Genomic DNA, 18779 nt, shown 5'->3' on the forward strand with positions numbered 1-18779 from the left:
TCATCTTTTCCCGGTAAAATCACAACATCAATGTTGATTTAAACCGACAAATAAATCGTGTTTTCAATGTTGAAGATTTTGGATGATATTGAGTTAGAGACTTAGCTACTTTAACTATAAGTTTTCTGATTCGCCGAATTCATAGAGCGAATTGTCAAGCATACATTATGATTCACTATGACACCCTCTCTACCAAAAAAACAGAGGGGAAGAAGGGATGGATAATGTTTGCCAACCTCAGCTTTACCGGCGCGTATGAGTGACCTAATAACTGTCAAGACAAGGTTCACCCCTGTTGCATATTAATGATGAAAGCGGAAGAATCAGACTGTTATACTGATTCAAGTATTCCAGTGATTCAAGCGAGCGTAAGTTAGAGTTTTACATGAGGTTCGACAAGCCAAAGTTAGCTTTTATACACATTTGCTTTCGACTCACGATGGCCCGATGGTTGATTCTGTTTGACCGTGTATAATTTGACAGAATATCATCGGATTGGAATACCTTTTCTTTTTGTGTAAACAATATTTTATTTCAGAAATTTATGACATTGGAATACCTTTTGGTCGAAACATGTTTTTTTATGTTTATATTTGAAGTAATTGACAACGAAAACCTATATTTCAATATATTACACGCCCTTTTAGGGAACATTATGAGTTTCCTTCAAAAATGAGCCCCCATTGTGAATTTGGCTTCCTTATGGAATTAGCAGTAACTTTTAGGAGGAACACCCAAGCTCGTCGGATTCAATGGGTCAAATTCTTATAGAAACTATTTTCATACCACGGTTCGAGAGAATCTCTCCCGAATTTTAGCCCACTAAATTAAAGTAAATAACCAGAAAATGTCTCATGACCGCCATCTTGAATATTAAAATTTCCCCAGTGTGGCATCATCCTTCAGCTTATGTAGCCTTGTTGCGGGGCTGACATTTTGGGCTTTTTGTCATTGGTACCCCACGAACAAACTGTCTTGTAGTGGTCATTCTTGATTCCTGTTTTAGGTGGTACCAACTTCAGCTAATCAACCTAGTTGCGGGGCGTGGCAATTTGGATGGTCGTCAAGGGTACCCCACTGCACAATCTGTCTGGCAGTGGTAATCCACGATTCCTGAGGTTTTGCCGAACAACGTCCAATTAATTGTAGATCGTACGGACTTTAACTAATCTAGCCTAGTTGGGGTCGTGGGGTCAAGGTATTTTGGGTTTGACTGTCAGGGGTAACCCATCACACAAACTGTCTGGCTGTGGTCATTCTTGCTTGATGTGGTGGTGCTGAACAACTTCCATGTAGTTTTAGGTAGTACAGGCTTCAGCTAGACTAGTCTAGTTGGGGGCGTGGCATTTTTGGCGTGTCTGTTAGTGTTAGGGGTAACCCACCGCACAAACTGCCTGGCAGTGATCATTCAGGATTCCTGTGGTGCTGAACAACTTCCAAGCAGTTTTAGGTGGTACAGGCTTCAGCTAAACTAGCCTAGGTGGGGGGGGCGGGGCTGGCATTTTGGGCATGTGTGTTAGGGGTAGCCCACCGCAAAAACTGTCTGGCAGTGATCACTCATGATTCCTGTGGTGCTGAATGACTTCCAAGCAGTTTTAGGCGGTACAGATTTAAGCTAATCTAGCCTAGCTGGGAGGCGTGGCATATTGGTTGTGTCTGTTCTGTTAGGGGTAACCCACCGCATAAACTGTCTGGCAGTGATCATTCATGATTCTTGTGGTGGTGATGAACAACTGCAAAGCAGTTTTAAGTGGTACAGATTTCAGCTAATCTAGCCTAGCTGTGGTCTGGCAATTAGATACCTCTGTCGGAGGTACCCCACCACTAGAAATGTCAGTCAAAATGTGTTTGTAATACTTGAAGATGTAAGGTACACTGATTGTACTATTTTCATGTGGTACACTTTTAAGCTAATCTAGCCCAAGAATTCATGCCCAGTATCGCAGCCTTCACAGCCACACCCACCACCAGATACCCGGCAGACTTACATTTTGATGATACCAGATATGCATGCTTTGATACCATATATGTGAAAATTGGTTCACTTTTCAGCTAGGCTAACCTGCTGGGCTCCCGGTCTATAATTTGAAAGGTTTGCCAAGTTTCGTTAAATTTCTACAGGTATTGGATCTAGCCAGCATTGGGCTGCATAGGATGCATACATTACAAGTCTGAACAGTGTAGTTTATTGCTGACTGAAAATCGCCATATGCATTCAATTGTTTACTGAAACGAAAACTGTCCACCCAATTGTGAATGTATTAACTGCAAAAGTTGGAGAGCTAATGTAAAGCATTAGAGGGAGGTAATTAGATATTATCTTATCCTAGACTGTCCATAAAAATATAAAAATTTCAAAATCAGTAACAAAACTTTAACAATTTACAGAATTGTAGACAATTTCATTCTAATTCTCTTCTTGTTTAGCCTACAAATATGTATAATTAAAATAATCTTGATTCTTGATTACATCTTGGACTTTGTTAACCAGAAGAAATCCTGGAAAAAAATAATGTTACATTTTTAGAAAATTTACAGTGATAATATTGGTATGGTTTAAGATTATTAGTGTAAAATTCATATGCCCTGGTGAAAGAACCTAACAATGGTTTTCAGCATTTGTTCGCCTATATTGTCTTTAATTGGTAAGTTTCAATGGAAGCTGGATATCATACAATTAACCCATTTTAGATGCCAAGATGTTTAGATTAATTCATTTTGCAAAGGTGAGAAAGAAATAAATATTGTTAGAAAAAAGTCAAGGTACCAGATTTATTGAAATTTATAAGACGAAAAATGGTGAATTGCTATTTTGAACAAACAATACCAGTATGTCCTATTTCTCAGTTATGAGAATCTCTGCCAGTGGACCGCGTCAGATGTGATTATGTTTATACCTGTGGTTTACGTTGAGCCATTGGGTTGATAGAAACATTAATTAAAGGTGTGATTTGTTTAACCTATGGTTTACGTTGAGCCATTGGTTAATAAAATCATTAATTAAAGATGTGATTTGTTTATACCTGTGGTTTACGTTGAGCCATTGGGTTGATAGAAACATTAATTAAAGATGACTGATCTTTGATCTGTACAGCTTCTGTCAGACTTCTTCTCAATTCTTCAATATTATTTACACAATATCCACGACCACCAAAAGCCTCCATTACTTTTTCATAATGAGTGTTAGGTTTCAGTGATGTAGGTGGGGATCTATATTATAGTAAAATTAGAAAAGTATACTGGATAAAACCATGAACAAAACTTGAGACAAAAAGAGGCCCTGTTGTGACTATCTCTAGATGTAATGGAATTTTTAGAATAAAGTAAATATTCAAGCTATATATTATGTCATTATTGCACCTGTCACTAACTGTTTACCTGGTTTATACCTAATCTAGATGTACATGTGGAATATGTGTTCTTTGTTGATGATTCCATAAAGCGGTGGACACACTAGCCGAATGATTCGGCCGAATCAATCGGCGTCGAAATTCGCCTAGTGTGTCCACTGTCATTCAGTCGAATGATTCGCCCGAATCAAACAGGTTTGATATATTCGGCCGAATATTTATTCGGGCGAATTATATTCGCCTGGTGTGTCCGCTTCGCCGAAGCATTCGGCCGAATATAGAATTCATTAGCCAATCACCACGCATATCGAGAAGTCAGGTGATACAGTGAAGACATAGACGCCGCCATGTTTAATCATGTGACGTGAAAGGTGATGCAATCGGCAGGTTGAATCGGGCGAAGCATTCGGCTAGTGTGTCCACCCATTTGGCCGAATAAAATTCGGCGCCGATTGATTCGGCCGAACGATTCGGCTAATGTGTCCACTGCTTTAGCAAAATCACTATTATATCATATGTGTATGTGTTTTGTTGTTATTATATCATCATTGTACACTTATATAAGTCACTATTGAGGTTTTCCCTGGTGTTTAATAAAGCATTTGTCATTGATTATCACCTATGATTTATTATGTGGAGTATTTAAACTGGATAAAGACTACAACAAATTGAAAACTGTGAAGGTCTATTATAGGTACTTACAATAATGTCATATCTCCAGCAGATTCCATAGATGTCCATGTATCCTGATCAATACCAAATGATATTCCACTATTATTTAATATAATCAGTACAATAGGTAGATTATATCTGTATAACAAAATAAAACAAATGAATGAAATGGGGTTTAACATCCTACTTTTCTTCACCAACTGGACTAACGAACACAAACTATAACACAAACAATTATTTGTGATACTAAATTAATGCAATTGGTTTAAAAGAGATGACTTACCTATTTTCATATTCTAATAATAGATAGATAACATTTAATAAAGTTTCTATGTTCTCCTGCTCATTAATTTAGTGTTCTTGATGTCATTTATGACAAATGATCTGTTAACTTGGCAATCCCGAGCTGTTACATATTGATGTTTGGACTGAATTGGTGAAAGCTGTTCATTCTTTGCTCTGACAACTAAAACCTCTGTATCTTATCTTTCCAATGGATATTATTAGTTATGGAGGCACTGGTGACATCACAAACACAAGGGATCTTTTACGTGCACACCAATTTGTACATGGGACCTCAGTTTTTCATCCTAGTCAGGCCCTCCTTCTGCATCACTGACAAGGGGAAACCACGCTGGAAAATCTGGATGAACTTTCTCGGCCAATGCAGGGATCGAACACCCGACCTCCCGGCTTGCGAGCCAGCGTCTTACTCACTTAGCCACGTGATACCCCAGTCAATTTGGGACAAACATAATCTGTATTGGAATGAAGGGGTTATTATAATTGCTTCAATTATTGTTTAACCTTCACTTTCAACAAGGGTGATACAGCAGACAAGTTGTCTTATTTTCATTATATTAGTGCACACGCAGGGGTCTTTCTTGTAGGAGTACCTTGAGTGAACTGTGAGAAGACACCTGTATCTCCAAGCTATATACACTCACACCAAGGATCGAAACCACAAACAACCGCAAGCCAGAGGTCAAAGCGTGACACTCTAAAACACAGGGTTATCCCATCCTCCATGTGGTCATAACAGTGGCATTAGGTTTTTAGAGAAGATCACTGGTCCAGAATTTGCTTTTTTAGATTTAATATAAATTGATGATATAGTAGCCTATACATTTGGGAAGTTGAAGAAATTAGTTAAAAGTAATCTCTGAAAAATAGACATTTTAACCCACATGGTTTGGCAGGATACCATTATACTCTGTGTTACCTATATTACTGTGAATACCTTCAACTTAAATGAATTAAAACTAGGATGTAAATATCCTTTAGGTTTTTCCTTGACTAACGACCTATTAAACAAGTGGCGTATCCGCTAACAAGTTTTTAAATGGAAACGAATGGATTGGATTTGGGAAAAGATACAGTATAGAACAACAACCTAGCAATGATTATTATGTGGCAAGAAAATCAAATAATGTATAGATATTTAATAATCAAAAATAATTTTACCACCTTTGCAGTGTTTCGATCTCCATTCCTGAAAATCCAAAAGCACTGTCTCCCTGGACACAGACAACTCTTTTACCTGGTGCATGATCTCTACACCAGATGGCAGCAGCTACAGCAAAACCGAGACCAACACCCATGGTACCAAATGTGCCAGCATCTAATCTGAATAAATCATGTATAATATTAAATATAAGATAGCTAATATCAAGTTGACTATTAATGGGCATGCCTACATTATTCATCCCCTAAAGGTGACACCAAAGGGGGGGGGGGAGTGCTATAGATTTTGTATTAGTTTTGGAGAATTTTTGAATTTTTATCAAACTTTGAGATATTGTTTGGAATTTAGTACACTACATTATATTGCAGAACCCATGACTACTTCAATGAAATTTCAGTCTTACAGAACTCATGTAGGTATTTCGATTATATATATACAGAAAATTTATAGATGCTTGCATTGTAAAGTTTGTTAAGGCCAGTTGAGAACATGTATTGTTTCAGAAATACCCTCGGAATGAATATCTTTTTTGCTTTGTCATCATTGTTGGGAATCTTTTATGCTTGGCACTTTTGGCAGTTTTGTTTGTTTGAATCAGCAGACATCTGCAAGGTTTAAAACACAACCTGATCTCATTTCCGAGATTAAGGTAGAAAACATTTACCAATGGTTGGCTTAACAATTAAAATTACTTATGGTAGGATTAAGGTTCAAATTTTAATATTATAGAATAGGTAGCTACTAAAATATTTTGAAGCTTCATAAAATTACCTGTGTCTTGGCAAATTATTAAGTAACATAACTCTTCCAATATCCATTGTATTAGCTCCTTCATTTACTATTATACTATCTTTAGGAATGGCCTTCTGTATCTACAGATCAAAAAAGATAAATATTTATTAAGTACTTTGTAGTGTTTAATAAAAAAACATTCCATAATTCTGTGGGTGTACAAACATACCTAAACCTGATAATTTACAAAAACTCAAAATTTAGAAAATGATGATATATATAGCCTCATTCAAAGATGAAATAATTTTATATAAATCATTAATTCATTTTTGAATCAAGAAGTGGATTATAAGATATCTGCATGAACCCACAATATTTGCATGAAACCACAATTCCATATTCAAGAAAGTACTGGTAATGAGCATTATCAGCTCTTTAACTGCTACCACATTTAGATATCAACTATGGGTGACAATTTTTACTGTCTTCAGGGTTAGCTTGCTAAATATCCCCCAAACGAGGTTCAATGGAGCTTTTTGGAAATGTATAGTTGATTTTAATCCAAGTAGCTCTAGCACAGAAAGTATGAGTTGAAATCTCAAGGCAAATATATCTAGTTGTATAAAGATATTCAGGGATGGACCCGATTACAGAGAAAAGTCTGAACACAAACATCACTTTACTACAGTATGTAGCAATGGTTAATGAACTGATAATGCTCATAACCATTGCTTTATGATGAATATGAACAACAATAACTCGTCTGACGACAATAACTTGTAACAATAACTAATTAATATTGGTACCTGCCTCTGATAACGCTGCATAGTAATTTAAGGGACTGCTTGTATCTGATACCATTTCCTGCAAATAAAATAAAATAAATTTGCAGGTAACAATTCTTTTAAAAGTGGTTTCAGTAAAATGTTTATTTGATATTACTGACATAAAGATATTCTTTCTAATATGTATCACTTAACCACAAGTAGGATTGGGTGGCCAAGTGGTCTAATGTCTCATCAATTAAAGAATTGTAGTTTGTGGGTATGGTCGTCTGCAAACAATATGAGTTTTCTATGGCTTTTTCATTTCCTCCACACTGATGATGAGAACCACTGCTGTAAGATGTCCCGATTTCAAAAATGAATTACCGTACAACACTCAAGTTACATACGGTTAAATTTTATTGTACCAAAGTGAAGTTTTGACCCTATATGTCTCTCATCTAACATACCTCAAAAGTAGTTTGATTCGTAGCCATTTTCTGTTGTAAAAGTTTCCACCATGGATCTGATGCATTAATTGTAGGTTTATGGGTTTGTCTGTTTGTTTCATCTACAAGCTTCAAATATATAAAATAAAATTTACAGGTGATTCCAGTAATTCTATATTTATTTGTACCTACGGTGGCCCAGTGATTAAAATGCTGGCTCACTAACTAAGAGGTCCCAGGTTCAATCAAGGTGTTCCATGGGATTATTCAGTGTGGTTTCACCTTCAGTGGAGCATGATGGAAGGCCTGGCAAGGAACTGCATCTTGTCGTCGGAATGGGATGAATAACCAAGGTCTTCTGTACACATTGGCGTGCATACAATGGAACCCTTTGAAGTTGGAATTCTATGAAAGTAGGTGGACACTACACTGTCCAGGCAAAATTCACAGCACATTGTATCGTGTTTGCCTGGCTTCATTAGCTAGTTTGGTGCAGAAAAGTAGGACATTGAACCCCCTGATTATAATTAAACCATCTATTATACCTGTTGGACAACGCTGTTAATATTACCAACAAGACCTAACCATTTACCAACATTATTTCCCAATTCTTCTGGACAAATATCAACCTGAAATATAAATAATACATTTTTTAATTCAACTATGTACACATAATTATATAATTGATAGTCGTGTTCATGGGTTTATTCAATTCATTTGAAAGATCTCTGATAATTTAATTCAACTATGTACACATAATTATATAATTGATAGTCGTGTTCATGGGTTTATTCAATTCATTTGAAAGATCTCTGATAATTTAATTACTGTAATGTCCGTATATTTGTTTGTGCTTTCTACAACTACGGTACTATTTAAGTCAAAATTTCCTGAAAAGTCTAAGCTAACTCTGTTCTGTGCACAGCACCCGCCACTTACACTCGTCAATTGACACAGAGTCTACTGAAGTACATAATCAATCAACAATTATGTGGACTTTCAAATAGAAGGCAGTGACAGCTGTCCGGAAAAGGGTGCACACTCTGTCCTGAGAAACACAACTATAAAACAATTTACTTATTGAATTACAATGACCAAATGAAAAAGATCTGCCATGATAATAGTCACAATTATACATATTACCATAAGTATTATACATAAGTTTCAATCACAATATAGAATTCAGATTTCAATTGGGTTAATAGCCTTTACTACCCAGATGCAATTTTGATAAAGCTGTAATCGTTATATGTGATAAGTGAGCTTTGCATTTAGTAATAAAAAATGAAATGGGTTTTAACGTCCTACTGTTCTGCTCCAAATGGGCTAATGAAGATGGGCATATGCCATATAGTGTGCTATGAGGGAAATTTTGCCTGGGCAGCAGCACTATGGCCTACTCTTTTATTGAATTCCAACTGCCAGGGGATCTTGTATGTACAAGCCAATGTATACAGGGGACCTCGGTTTTTTTGTTTTTGGCCTATCCAAACGACTAGACAGCTGTCCTTGTCAGGCGCTCCATTCTGTGCATTTTAGAAACAGGAGTTAACCAAGGTATTAGACTTATATTGCAACCTATTGCTGTTGTGAAGAAAAGAATATCTACAACTATGATCCTGATTAGCCATTTATTTATTCGTTTATACCTGAATAATTTGAACATCTTTATGAAAACGAGGTGGAAGACCAAAATGAAGAATCCAGTTTAATCTAGCACCTAATAATAGTATCACATCAGCTTCTTGAAGAGCTCTTTAAATACAAAAAAAAAAAAAAGAAAAATATGATATACATACATTGGCCTCCAATTCAAACTTCTGTGAACTGTCTACAAGTGTCAGAAAGGTGAAGCTCTGGACTACCTGTGCTGAATACTTGTTTCATATGTTCCTCAAATAAACTTTTTCATCTGCTTATAACTTTATAACTATGTAGGTTTTCCTTTTCAAAGGCAGTACCGGTATACATGAATGTGAGAATAATTTTGAGAGAGTGCTAATTTGTGTTTTTTTTGGTACGACTTTTATTCATACTACAGGTACATACTTTGATCTAGCAGACGACACACATTGTGGATGATTATCTGGAAGCACTCCTTTACCCATAGGTGTTGGTAGAAACGGTAAATTCCATAATGTGATGAACTCTTTAATACTGTTTTCTGACTGGGAATATGCTGCACCTGTAATCAGACAGTCAACAAATCTATCATAATTTCGTTACTTAAAGGAGCTAAATTGCTAATATTTGGGACCTAGAAATTGACACAAATGGGTTGCAACGCATATCATAATGTTATATGAATGTATATAAACTAATTTACATTCTATCGTTTCAAATCAGTTATTTTCGACGAAATTCGTGAAAAGTCTGGATTGAATGGCAATCTCTAGCATCTGGTTATTCCAGTCTACACCGGTAGTATTTATTGAGCATGCTCTCCAGATAAGAATATGGTGTTTGACATGACTTGTGGAATATGTCTAGCTTTGTTCTTCAAGTCCCTGGTTACAAATGGCACTGAAACGCATTCTCGTACATGATTTGTGTACCAATGGTAAAATATTTATTTTGTTTTAAATATTTGATGTCAGAAGCCTATATTTTCCCGGTAAGATCACAACATCAATGTTTATTTAAATTGACAAATAATTTGTGTTCTCAATGTTGGAGACTGTGTGGATGATATTGAGTTAAAGACTTAGCTACTTCAAATGTGCTGAAAACTCAAAATCGGTCAAATAGATTTTGTACATGCTCTCTGGTTATCTGCAGTCCCTTAAAACAGGGGGCTGTGTCATGCGTCTCATCTACCCAGTGTTGGTCGTATACAGTAAACTAGCTTTTTTGGCTTCTTGTGAAACTTTATCAGTCCACATACTATTTACCACAAGGTAAATTATGACTTAATATTCATTATAAGTGAAGCTTTTAACACTAGTAGATTCCTCTTATTCGAAGTTACACAGTTACAATAAGAAATAGTCAACAAGATCAAGAAATCTGACAGAAAGTGAAATTTCAAGGTCAATAAAATTACAAAAAAGTATTGTCAGTGGAGCATTTCATAACCTTAATGGGAATATTTTTTATAGAAAAATTGGTCAAAAAGAAAGTGACAAATTGCACAGACGTAAACACAGAGGATAGAAAAAAAAACCCAAGAATTTAAACATAACTGGTACCCCAACCCACCTTTACCCACAACAACTAAAGGTTTTTTAGCAGCAGATAAAACATCAACAGCTTGCTTAACACAGACTGGATCTGCTAATATCACTGGTGCTGGTTGACATTTCTTTAACATTCTGTAAATATTATATAAGTCATTATTCCCATCAATAATTTAAAGTTAGAGATACTTATCACCAATATTTTAATCATTCATCTAGCTTAAGTTGAATCTTTATGTGGATTTGTTGGGAAATGTCTACATTTGCACCTAAATTTGTACAGGTATACTACAAACCAACATTCCTACAAAGTTTTGTTGAAATAAGTTAATTTGACCCTCCATGGCCTGTTTTTCGCAAACTCCAAGTGAGCGTATGCAGTCATTAAAAATAATCTGAGTACACACAGCAACCCACTACACATCATCCTTCTAACAATCTGTGTGAAATAGCTTTAATTAATGCCCGAACTGATATCACAGACAAATATAAATTCCCCCCTTTATGGTACTCGGCAGCATTTTAAAATAAAGTTGAATTAGCACCATAGTATTGCCTAGGACTTAAAAATGTAAAGATGTTACTACATGTATTTAGACAGGCACTTGCCTTCACAACCCATACTGGGTCTAGCTCTTTCTTTTTAACAGGTTATTTATGTAAAATGTCAAACAACAGAGCTTGATCAACATTGTGCCATTCATTCCAGATACAGAAATAACTGAAACCACAAGTCAGAGAGGAACCTAAGTCTAACATTAAAACATGAATAAACCTACCTGATATGTGACTCTGGTATTTTCTGGGTGATCATATCTCCTGGTAAATCTATATAAGAACAACCAGGTCTACCATATATACTCTGTCTTACAGCCTAATCAAATATAATAATGTCAATACATATAATAAGATGATAAAGACTTGAACTGTCTTCTGAAGCATGGGTGATTTTTTAAGGCAGTTGCATGTGTGTGTCATTGCGCGTCACGCTGAAATCGTATATAAATTGTTATTTCTGCGACAGCAAGCAATCTCTTGTGGAGCCATCTTTTTGTTTGACAATTAAGTCAGCACAAGCTAGAATATCATGTCATATTAAAAAATGGCAGCCACATAACTTCACTAGACATATGATAAATGGGGGCAGTATCTGAACCGAGATTTTGACAGCAGGGATGCCTGGCTGCCTAACTATTACTCATTTGCTTCAACAAGTGAAGGAATAGTCTGTGTGTGCTGGCATAAAGACAGCTATTGATATTAATAATATTCTATCAAATATATTTAATAACAGGTGCAGATTGATAAGTAAATTTTTTCAATATGATAATTTGTCAGTGGTGCAGGACAGAGGGTCTGGCAAGAGACAATGTATAGTTGTTAAGATGATACGGAAAACTAAGCTCCCATGTACACACTCACGTGCATGTAGAAGATCCCTTGGCAGTAGAAATTGGATTTAAGGGTAGGCAATAGCGCTGCTGTTTTGGGAAAATTACCCTAATAGCACACTGTATGGAGTATGCCCATCTTCATTAGCCCAGTCAAAGCAGAACACTAGGATTTTAAACTCCATTTCATTTCATTTCAATATGATAAAAATCACTTATCGGTCTTAGACGGAATTGAATTAATAAATTACTGAGGATCATTCATAGGTAATTTTTAATAATTTGAATTCAGATTCAGAGATTAATCAGATTAAGTGAAATCATTTAGGTAATGGTACTTACTTTTTCAACAAAAAATGGAATTCTATCAATACTGCTTGGTCTTGCTGAATATTTACAAAATGATTTAGCAGAAGAAACCTGAAATTTTCAATGATTGTAAAATCATCTTTAAGATGATGATTGTCATTTTCATTTTACGGACAACATCTATCTAATTTTTCAGGGATTAATCCATGGGTAAATGTACTTGCATTATTGATTTTATAATATCTAAGGAAGACAAGCAAAAACTATCAACAGTGGCTGATCTCCTAGTTTGGATGCATCAAACGATTTTAGTTAAATCTATAGGTTTCGTTAGCTTGTTTATTTATATGGGTCGTAGACAAAATGTCTCCAAAATTTGGTCTAAGCAGCTATGGATTCGTTATAAAAAATCAAAATAACTAATTAAGTAATATTCAGTGAATTTTGTCATTTTGATTTAGTCATTTTGACCAAATCCCATCTATATCTGTATAGGATGCCAAATTTTGCAAAATTTTCAATCATATGTATATAAATACTGAATGGAATTGAACTATTTTTGGAATGATAATCCTTTTGGTGAAATATCATTCACAATATTACAATTTGTGAACGATTCAAAATCCATCAAACTACGATATCAGCATTTTATTTATTAGTAAAAGATATCAAGTTTTCAGTGATTTAGTCAGGTATTTAGAATGAAAGTCGGGTCAAGTTTAAAAGACATATTTTTAAATGAGATAATCAAGTACATCAAAGTGAGAATTAACTATGTACAGACAATACTTCTATTTGTGACCATCTCTGACTATATCAGACATGGAACATACTGATAAAAACATTTAAAAACTATAATTCCACCCATTTTAGTTCCCAGCATGTTGTCTTCAGAAATGACCATATTTTTAATTCCCCACAGCTCATCATGCAGACTAAACTTTAACTGAAATGCATAAAATTTGCTACATTTTGCTGCTACGGAGTATGGAATACATAATTTAAATTAATGCAATGATGCATAACAGTATTTTGAATTTTTAACCCACATCTTTAATTTAACCATAGTTGGTCACATTTTGTTTATTTGCTCTAGAAATATATTCATCAGAATCTAATAAGATATTTAAAAGTAGGAATCAAGGTATCTAGTACAGATTTATGTCCAGTTTTACTCATCTAGGTAGAATGCCGACTGACAGATTCCTAGATTTTGAATTTGACTTTACTGTTCAAAACTAAGTTACCTGTGGATATTCTTGAAAACCTCCCATACCTTCTTGATTGGCATCACATGATCCACCAACAACAATAAGAGGCCTGTAACATGTTACCAAAATACAACATTCTCATATATCAACACTAAATGACCGTAAATATTAAACATACATTATACAACAGCTAAATCTGCAATTTTACTGCTGTTCATGATTAACCGTAAAAATTGATAATCAAGACTTTGTTTATTATCGTAACAATGGTAAAATGACAATCAAGGCTATTGTGTTTTTGAAATTCAGTTTTCTCAGCTCAGAGTGAAGTAATTTGATTGGAATTTTCAGCACATCTATTTTTTAACTATTATAGCGAGAAATGTCAGCTCTTTATCTAACCTTCCATAATGCCCCTTTAATATATTTTGAATTAAAATATTTGTCTATCTGTTGCATAATATGTAACAGGAAATGAAATGGGATTTAACATCCTACTTTTCTTCACTAACCAGGCTAATGAAGACGGCATTCGCTCTGTTATGTGCCATGAGGGAAATTTCGCCCAGACAAAGCACCATTTACCTATACTCTTCTTAAGATTCCAAATATCAAGGATTCTTTTGTCACCTTCAAACAACTAAATGCTTTTCTTTGCCAGGCCTTCTGTCCTGCATCATAAAAGGACTATCTTAGCCAACATTGTGAGACAATCCTAATTAGTAAGCAAGCTCCCTTCTCACTGAACCACCGTAATATTTGATTAAACTAATTTTAAATACATATTATTAAAGAGTTATGCACCCCTTGTGGTGAAAAAGCTGGAAAACTTTTAGGTGTATTTTTTTGATTATCATGTTTTCAGATAGAAAATTTCAGTTCAATATGGAAACGTTTGCGCTATTTTTAGTATCTGTTTTGTCAGTGTCAATACCAATCTGAACTGCTATCAGATTTGTGAACTGTCAAGACTAAATAGTAACAGATTTAACAATGTTATGACTTAAGATACATTATGTAAGATTTAGATAAAGAGCTGACCATTCTTGCTAATATCTCAAAAATAGATAATGTAAAATGAAAATATTGAAGATTTCATTCAAATTACTTCATTCTGAGCCAAGTTATCACTGTTTGTAGTTTTGACAAGATGTGTGCATAGTGGTAACCAGGGCACTGGTATATTCGAGATTAAGCCTTGATTTCTCATTTTTAAATTAAATTTTTAAATGCCGCACCGTTCTAATCTAGTTAAAATCTTGAGTATCCGATGCCATCAAGGGTTGATTAATGTCTGGATAAGTTAATTGATGTCTAATTAATAATTTAGATTACATTTCATTCCTAAAGAAAGACCTGCAATACACAGATTTAGCTCTTGCATAATGTATGTTTAACTTGAAGTCGAGTATAATCACCTACTTATTCCGAGAATTAGACTTTCCATTCACAGTGTATATAACTATTTTCTCACTATGCTTTGAGCATGCTTTTGATGGATTTAGCACTCTACATATGTACATTATCATTATTTTAAAGTGACAGAACAATATTATCTACTTATCACAGTATGAGCAGTAATTTGGTTGATACAATACGAATAAGGAAACATCCGATAAATGCAATTATATTCTATTTACCAACAATTCTCCATGGCATTAGACATTCCTGCAAATGCATGAACTAAACCAGGTCCTGATACAACTAGACAAACAGCGGGCCTGAAAAAATAGATTTTACATTAGCTTATGGTACAGTTGTAATTTATTTCAACTTAAGGCTAGGCAGTGAATATACAGTAGTCCATGAAAAATGTCACACCATGGATGAATCGGTTAGTACAGACAACTTCAATTATCGCTAACATTCCTTGATAAATGCAGTTGAATTCCAGTCGTGGAGATTTTTTAGGTGGAAGGATTAACCAAGAAAGAAGGAGAATCCTTGCCTAATGTGGATTACTATGACTTTAAATTTAAACAATCAGCCATTAGAAAAGAACAGTTTATTTATTTATTTCCTGTATTACTAAGCCACTTTAAAGATACATTCCCGGTACAAACTGGGTGATTTAATGATATATATGGACTAAAAACATATTCAAACTAATTAATTTGTCATAATTTTGCTTCAAATCCTTCTCAAACATTGTAATTGAGAAGGAATGCCCTGCTATAAAAATTTGATCAAACCAGGTCATGTTTACGTCACGTGACTTACCTCTCTTGGAAGTCAGAGGAGAATTCATTGTATACATAAGACGTTGTTGTCTTTAATCGCTTACTATTTATCACAAATATCGAATCCTAATTAAATTCTCGGATTATCCACTACCTGCGTCTTTTTCCGTCATTTTTATCTCAGAAAGTGTTGTACGTCTAACTCTTCATAAAGTTTATCAACTTGTACATCAAGCGCTCAGTGTTCGCGTGTGACCTTTGACATCACGCGTGCAGAAATTCCTAATCGTCTGGCTGTCGATTAGGAGAACCCTTACATTTTTGTCCTGTATACGCTCCATGAGTGTTTTTTGGGGAATCCAGTATTTTTCTGGTAAGATTGGATATCTCTACTTTCCATGTATGCCAAAATTGCCATACTTTTATTGGAAATAACCACCCGATAAATACTTTTCTGGGAACCAATCTTTAAGTTCTGTTTTGATATCAACTTTCTACTAAATCAATATACAATGTACCACAGCTTTAGTCCACTTATTATATGATTCATGATGTATGCAAATGGTAATGGTAGAACAGATAACTATTACATTATTTATTTAGAATTTACAAACAGAAGGTCTACATGTATCTCCTTTAAGTGAGACAATATAGGAACTGAGTGGGTCACACTAGACAAAGTAATCGAATATGCAGTGAATCCAAGTTTGGGTGTCAAAAGATCTGAAATGGGTTTGACGTAATAACTTTGCAGACAAAAGAGGATGTGCATTATAAAGAGTTAGAATGAACATAACGGAACACATCATTATGTTGAGGGCGGATGGGGTTGCATAACATTTATGATCAAATTTGAATTTGAAAGAGTTACTATAATCCTACCTGCCAGTCATATAACCAATGGCTGATGCTGCATATGATGCCTGAAGTAAAAAATAAATGAAATAAAATGGAATAGGGTTTAACATCCTACGGTCCTGTACCAACCGGGCTAATGAAGACAAGCAATATATGTGCCACACAGTGTGCAATGAGGGAAAATTAGCCTTTCATCTTCATCAAACTCCCACTGTCAACGGCTGTTTTATGTGCATGCTAAAGTGTACACATGATCTTGGTTTCTTCGTCCCATTTGACTGACTAGATGTTGTGCCTTTCCGGGCAATTTAAGATACATTAGTTAAGAGCTAAATATGCCTATTGCAAGTCTTTCTATAGGCTTCAAATGTGATAGAAGTTATTAATTAGACCTTTATTTACATAACAAGCCCAACATCAACTCTGTAAACACTTGGATGGCTTGGATTTAAACAGTCGCCCATTTATTAATTAAATCATTAAATGGCTGACCAAGCTAACATTTACCGTTAATCACTGACGTCCCTCCCAGAGACTGCTGATGAAAGGACTGATAATCGAGGATACCATAGGCATTGAGAATGTTACTTGATAATTGAGAATATGTGGGCAGAGTTATCGTCTGTTAATCAAATGATCTATTTCTAGTCCAAACTTCCAACAGTGATAACTTCGTTCAGAATAAAGTAATTTGACTGAAAGTTTCAATATCTTCTTTTTTTTATTATCTATTTTTGAACTGTTGTATCAAGAATGGCCAACTCTTTATTAAAATCTTAACTTATGTATCTTTAATAAACATGAAATAAAATGCTACATTATGTATTTTTAAATTTGTTACTTATTTTATCAAATTTCAAACAAGCTAAAAAAAATGAAGTACAGCCGTACAAAAGTTTATTTTCTAATCACTGCATTAACAAAACTATGGCAAATCATAACCTGAGGTGTAGGATTCTATAATACATGTCAATAACTAATTATAAGTATTCCAGTTCTATTGTTAAAACAAATCTCTTATAAAAGGCAATGCCTTTAATTACACTGTACATGTATTATGATAAAATCAAAGACTGAAATGAACTATAATCAAACCTAAACACTTACGGCTTGTTCATTCCGCATACCAATATATTTAATACCTTCAGCTTGAGCAGCCATAGCTACCTCAATTACTGGTACACCAACTATACCAAACATATACTCTACTCCCTGTTAATTAGACATATATACAAAAAAGTATAGTTATCCTCATCTTTATTCCAGGCTATTACATAACATATCAATTCCATATGAGATGTACTTTTTCCATTTGTTTTTCTTCATTCCAAATCATTTTTTAGGTACACAATCTTGAAAAAGTGATATAGATATGTGAATTCACATGTGGGCCATAGTTGTATTGTAACTGACAGCAGTCTGGGATCTCAACTTTAGACTTATCTTGTCACTGACAGCGTCCAGTGTCATGGAAAACTGCCTGGTATGCATGGTTTGATTAAAACCTATGTAAAACTTCAAATTGATGGTCGTTATATGGTAAAGTCAGGTCAACTCAAAACTAAGGGAATAGTATGTGACAGTGTCATCATAGAACCTATTATAGGGTCCATGGTGTCATATAATTGACATTCTCCGACCAAAGTCCATTCAAATTCAATGCTTCATGGTGCTTACTGCACAGCAAATAACAGGTCTACTGGCTTTTAAATAATTGATGTCAATGCTAATTGTGCTGCATGGTAATTGCTATGGATATACACCATGCTATAAATTAAGTGCTATCCAACCATATACCTGAGATTTAAGGGATTTAGCTAAGACAGTTGCACCATCGAGTTCAGCTTCTTCTGAGTTCGCCATTTTGAATGATCATGTGACCAAACTTTCATTACAGGGGATCATTATAGAACAATTTTTATTGATAAATTAATACGTTCAGCCTGCACAGTATTAAGATTATAAAATAGTATTTACTTAAAGTATAATTTCTATTTAAAAAAATTTGAAACACGATGATTACTTATGCTTTATTTATTAAATTTAATAATTTTACAAAATGATATAGGCTAGCAGACAGCACCTGAAAGGGCCCCATGTGGGAGCAGTTCTTGTTTTATACCAAAAATAAAAATAAATCAACATGTTATGTTGTGTTTGAAAACGGATTATTTGTAGGGGGGGGGGGATCAAATTGATTTGGACAATTTATCAAATTCAAT

General features: G+C 34.7%; 1 protein-coding gene across 4 annotated transcripts; it reads right to left on the reverse strand.

Annotated features, from left to right (window-relative positions):
• Positions 1-2018: 2018 nt before the first annotated feature.
• Positions 2019-18429, reverse strand: LOC126831466 (2-hydroxyacyl-CoA lyase 1). Of its 4 annotated transcripts, XM_050561975.2 has the most exons (18): positions 18355-18429; positions 17665-17769; positions 16582-16622; positions 15160-15240; positions 13556-13628; positions 12342-12419; positions 11388-11482; positions 10631-10743; positions 9482-9617; positions 9082-9187; positions 7978-8061; positions 7454-7561; positions 7030-7083; positions 6259-6359; positions 5490-5648; positions 4053-4160; positions 3024-3210; positions 2020-2499 (listed from the first exon to the last, which is right to left on the reverse strand). In XM_050561975.2, the coding sequence occupies exons 1-18, from the start codon at positions 18418-18420 to the stop codon at positions 2467-2469; spliced, it is 1728 nt and encodes a 575-aa protein (XP_050417932.2). In that variant the 5' UTR covers positions 18421-18429; the 3' UTR covers positions 2020-2466. The 4 variants fall into 4 exon arrangements, 3 of the variants coding, with proteins under 3 accessions (XP_055959137.1, XP_050417932.2, XP_055959136.1); XR_008789214.1 differs by lacking the exons at positions 2020-2499; positions 3024-3210; positions 4053-4160 and having other exon boundaries at positions 5510-5648; positions 7026-7083; XM_056103162.1 differs by lacking the exons at positions 9082-9187; positions 9482-9617; positions 10631-10743; ... (5 more) ...; positions 17665-17769; positions 18355-18429 and adding an exon at positions 9232-9414 and having other exon boundaries at positions 2019-2499; positions 7026-7083.
• Between the last annotated feature and the right edge of the window lie 350 nt (positions 18430-18779).

The sequence above is a fragment of the Patella vulgata genome, chromosome 9 (assembly GCF_932274485.2).
Source record: "Patella vulgata chromosome 9, xgPatVulg1.2, whole genome shotgun sequence".
In the NCBI taxonomy this organism is placed as follows: Eukaryota; Metazoa; Mollusca; class Gastropoda; family Patellidae; genus Patella; species Patella vulgata.

Coding starts and splice junctions, on each gene's coding strand:
- LOC126831466 (XM_050561975.2), bottom strand. CDS start 18,420: ATGGCGAACTCAGAAGAAGCTGAACTCGATGGTGCAACTGTCTTAGCT. Junction 8,062..9,081: donor AAGATGTTCAAATTATTCAG/GTATAAACGAAT, acceptor TTTATATTTCAG/GTTGATATTTGTCCAGAAGA. Junction 7,084..7,453: donor CGAATCAAACTACTTTTGAG/GTATGTTAGATG, acceptor TTTTATTTGCAG/GAAATGGTATCAGATACAAG.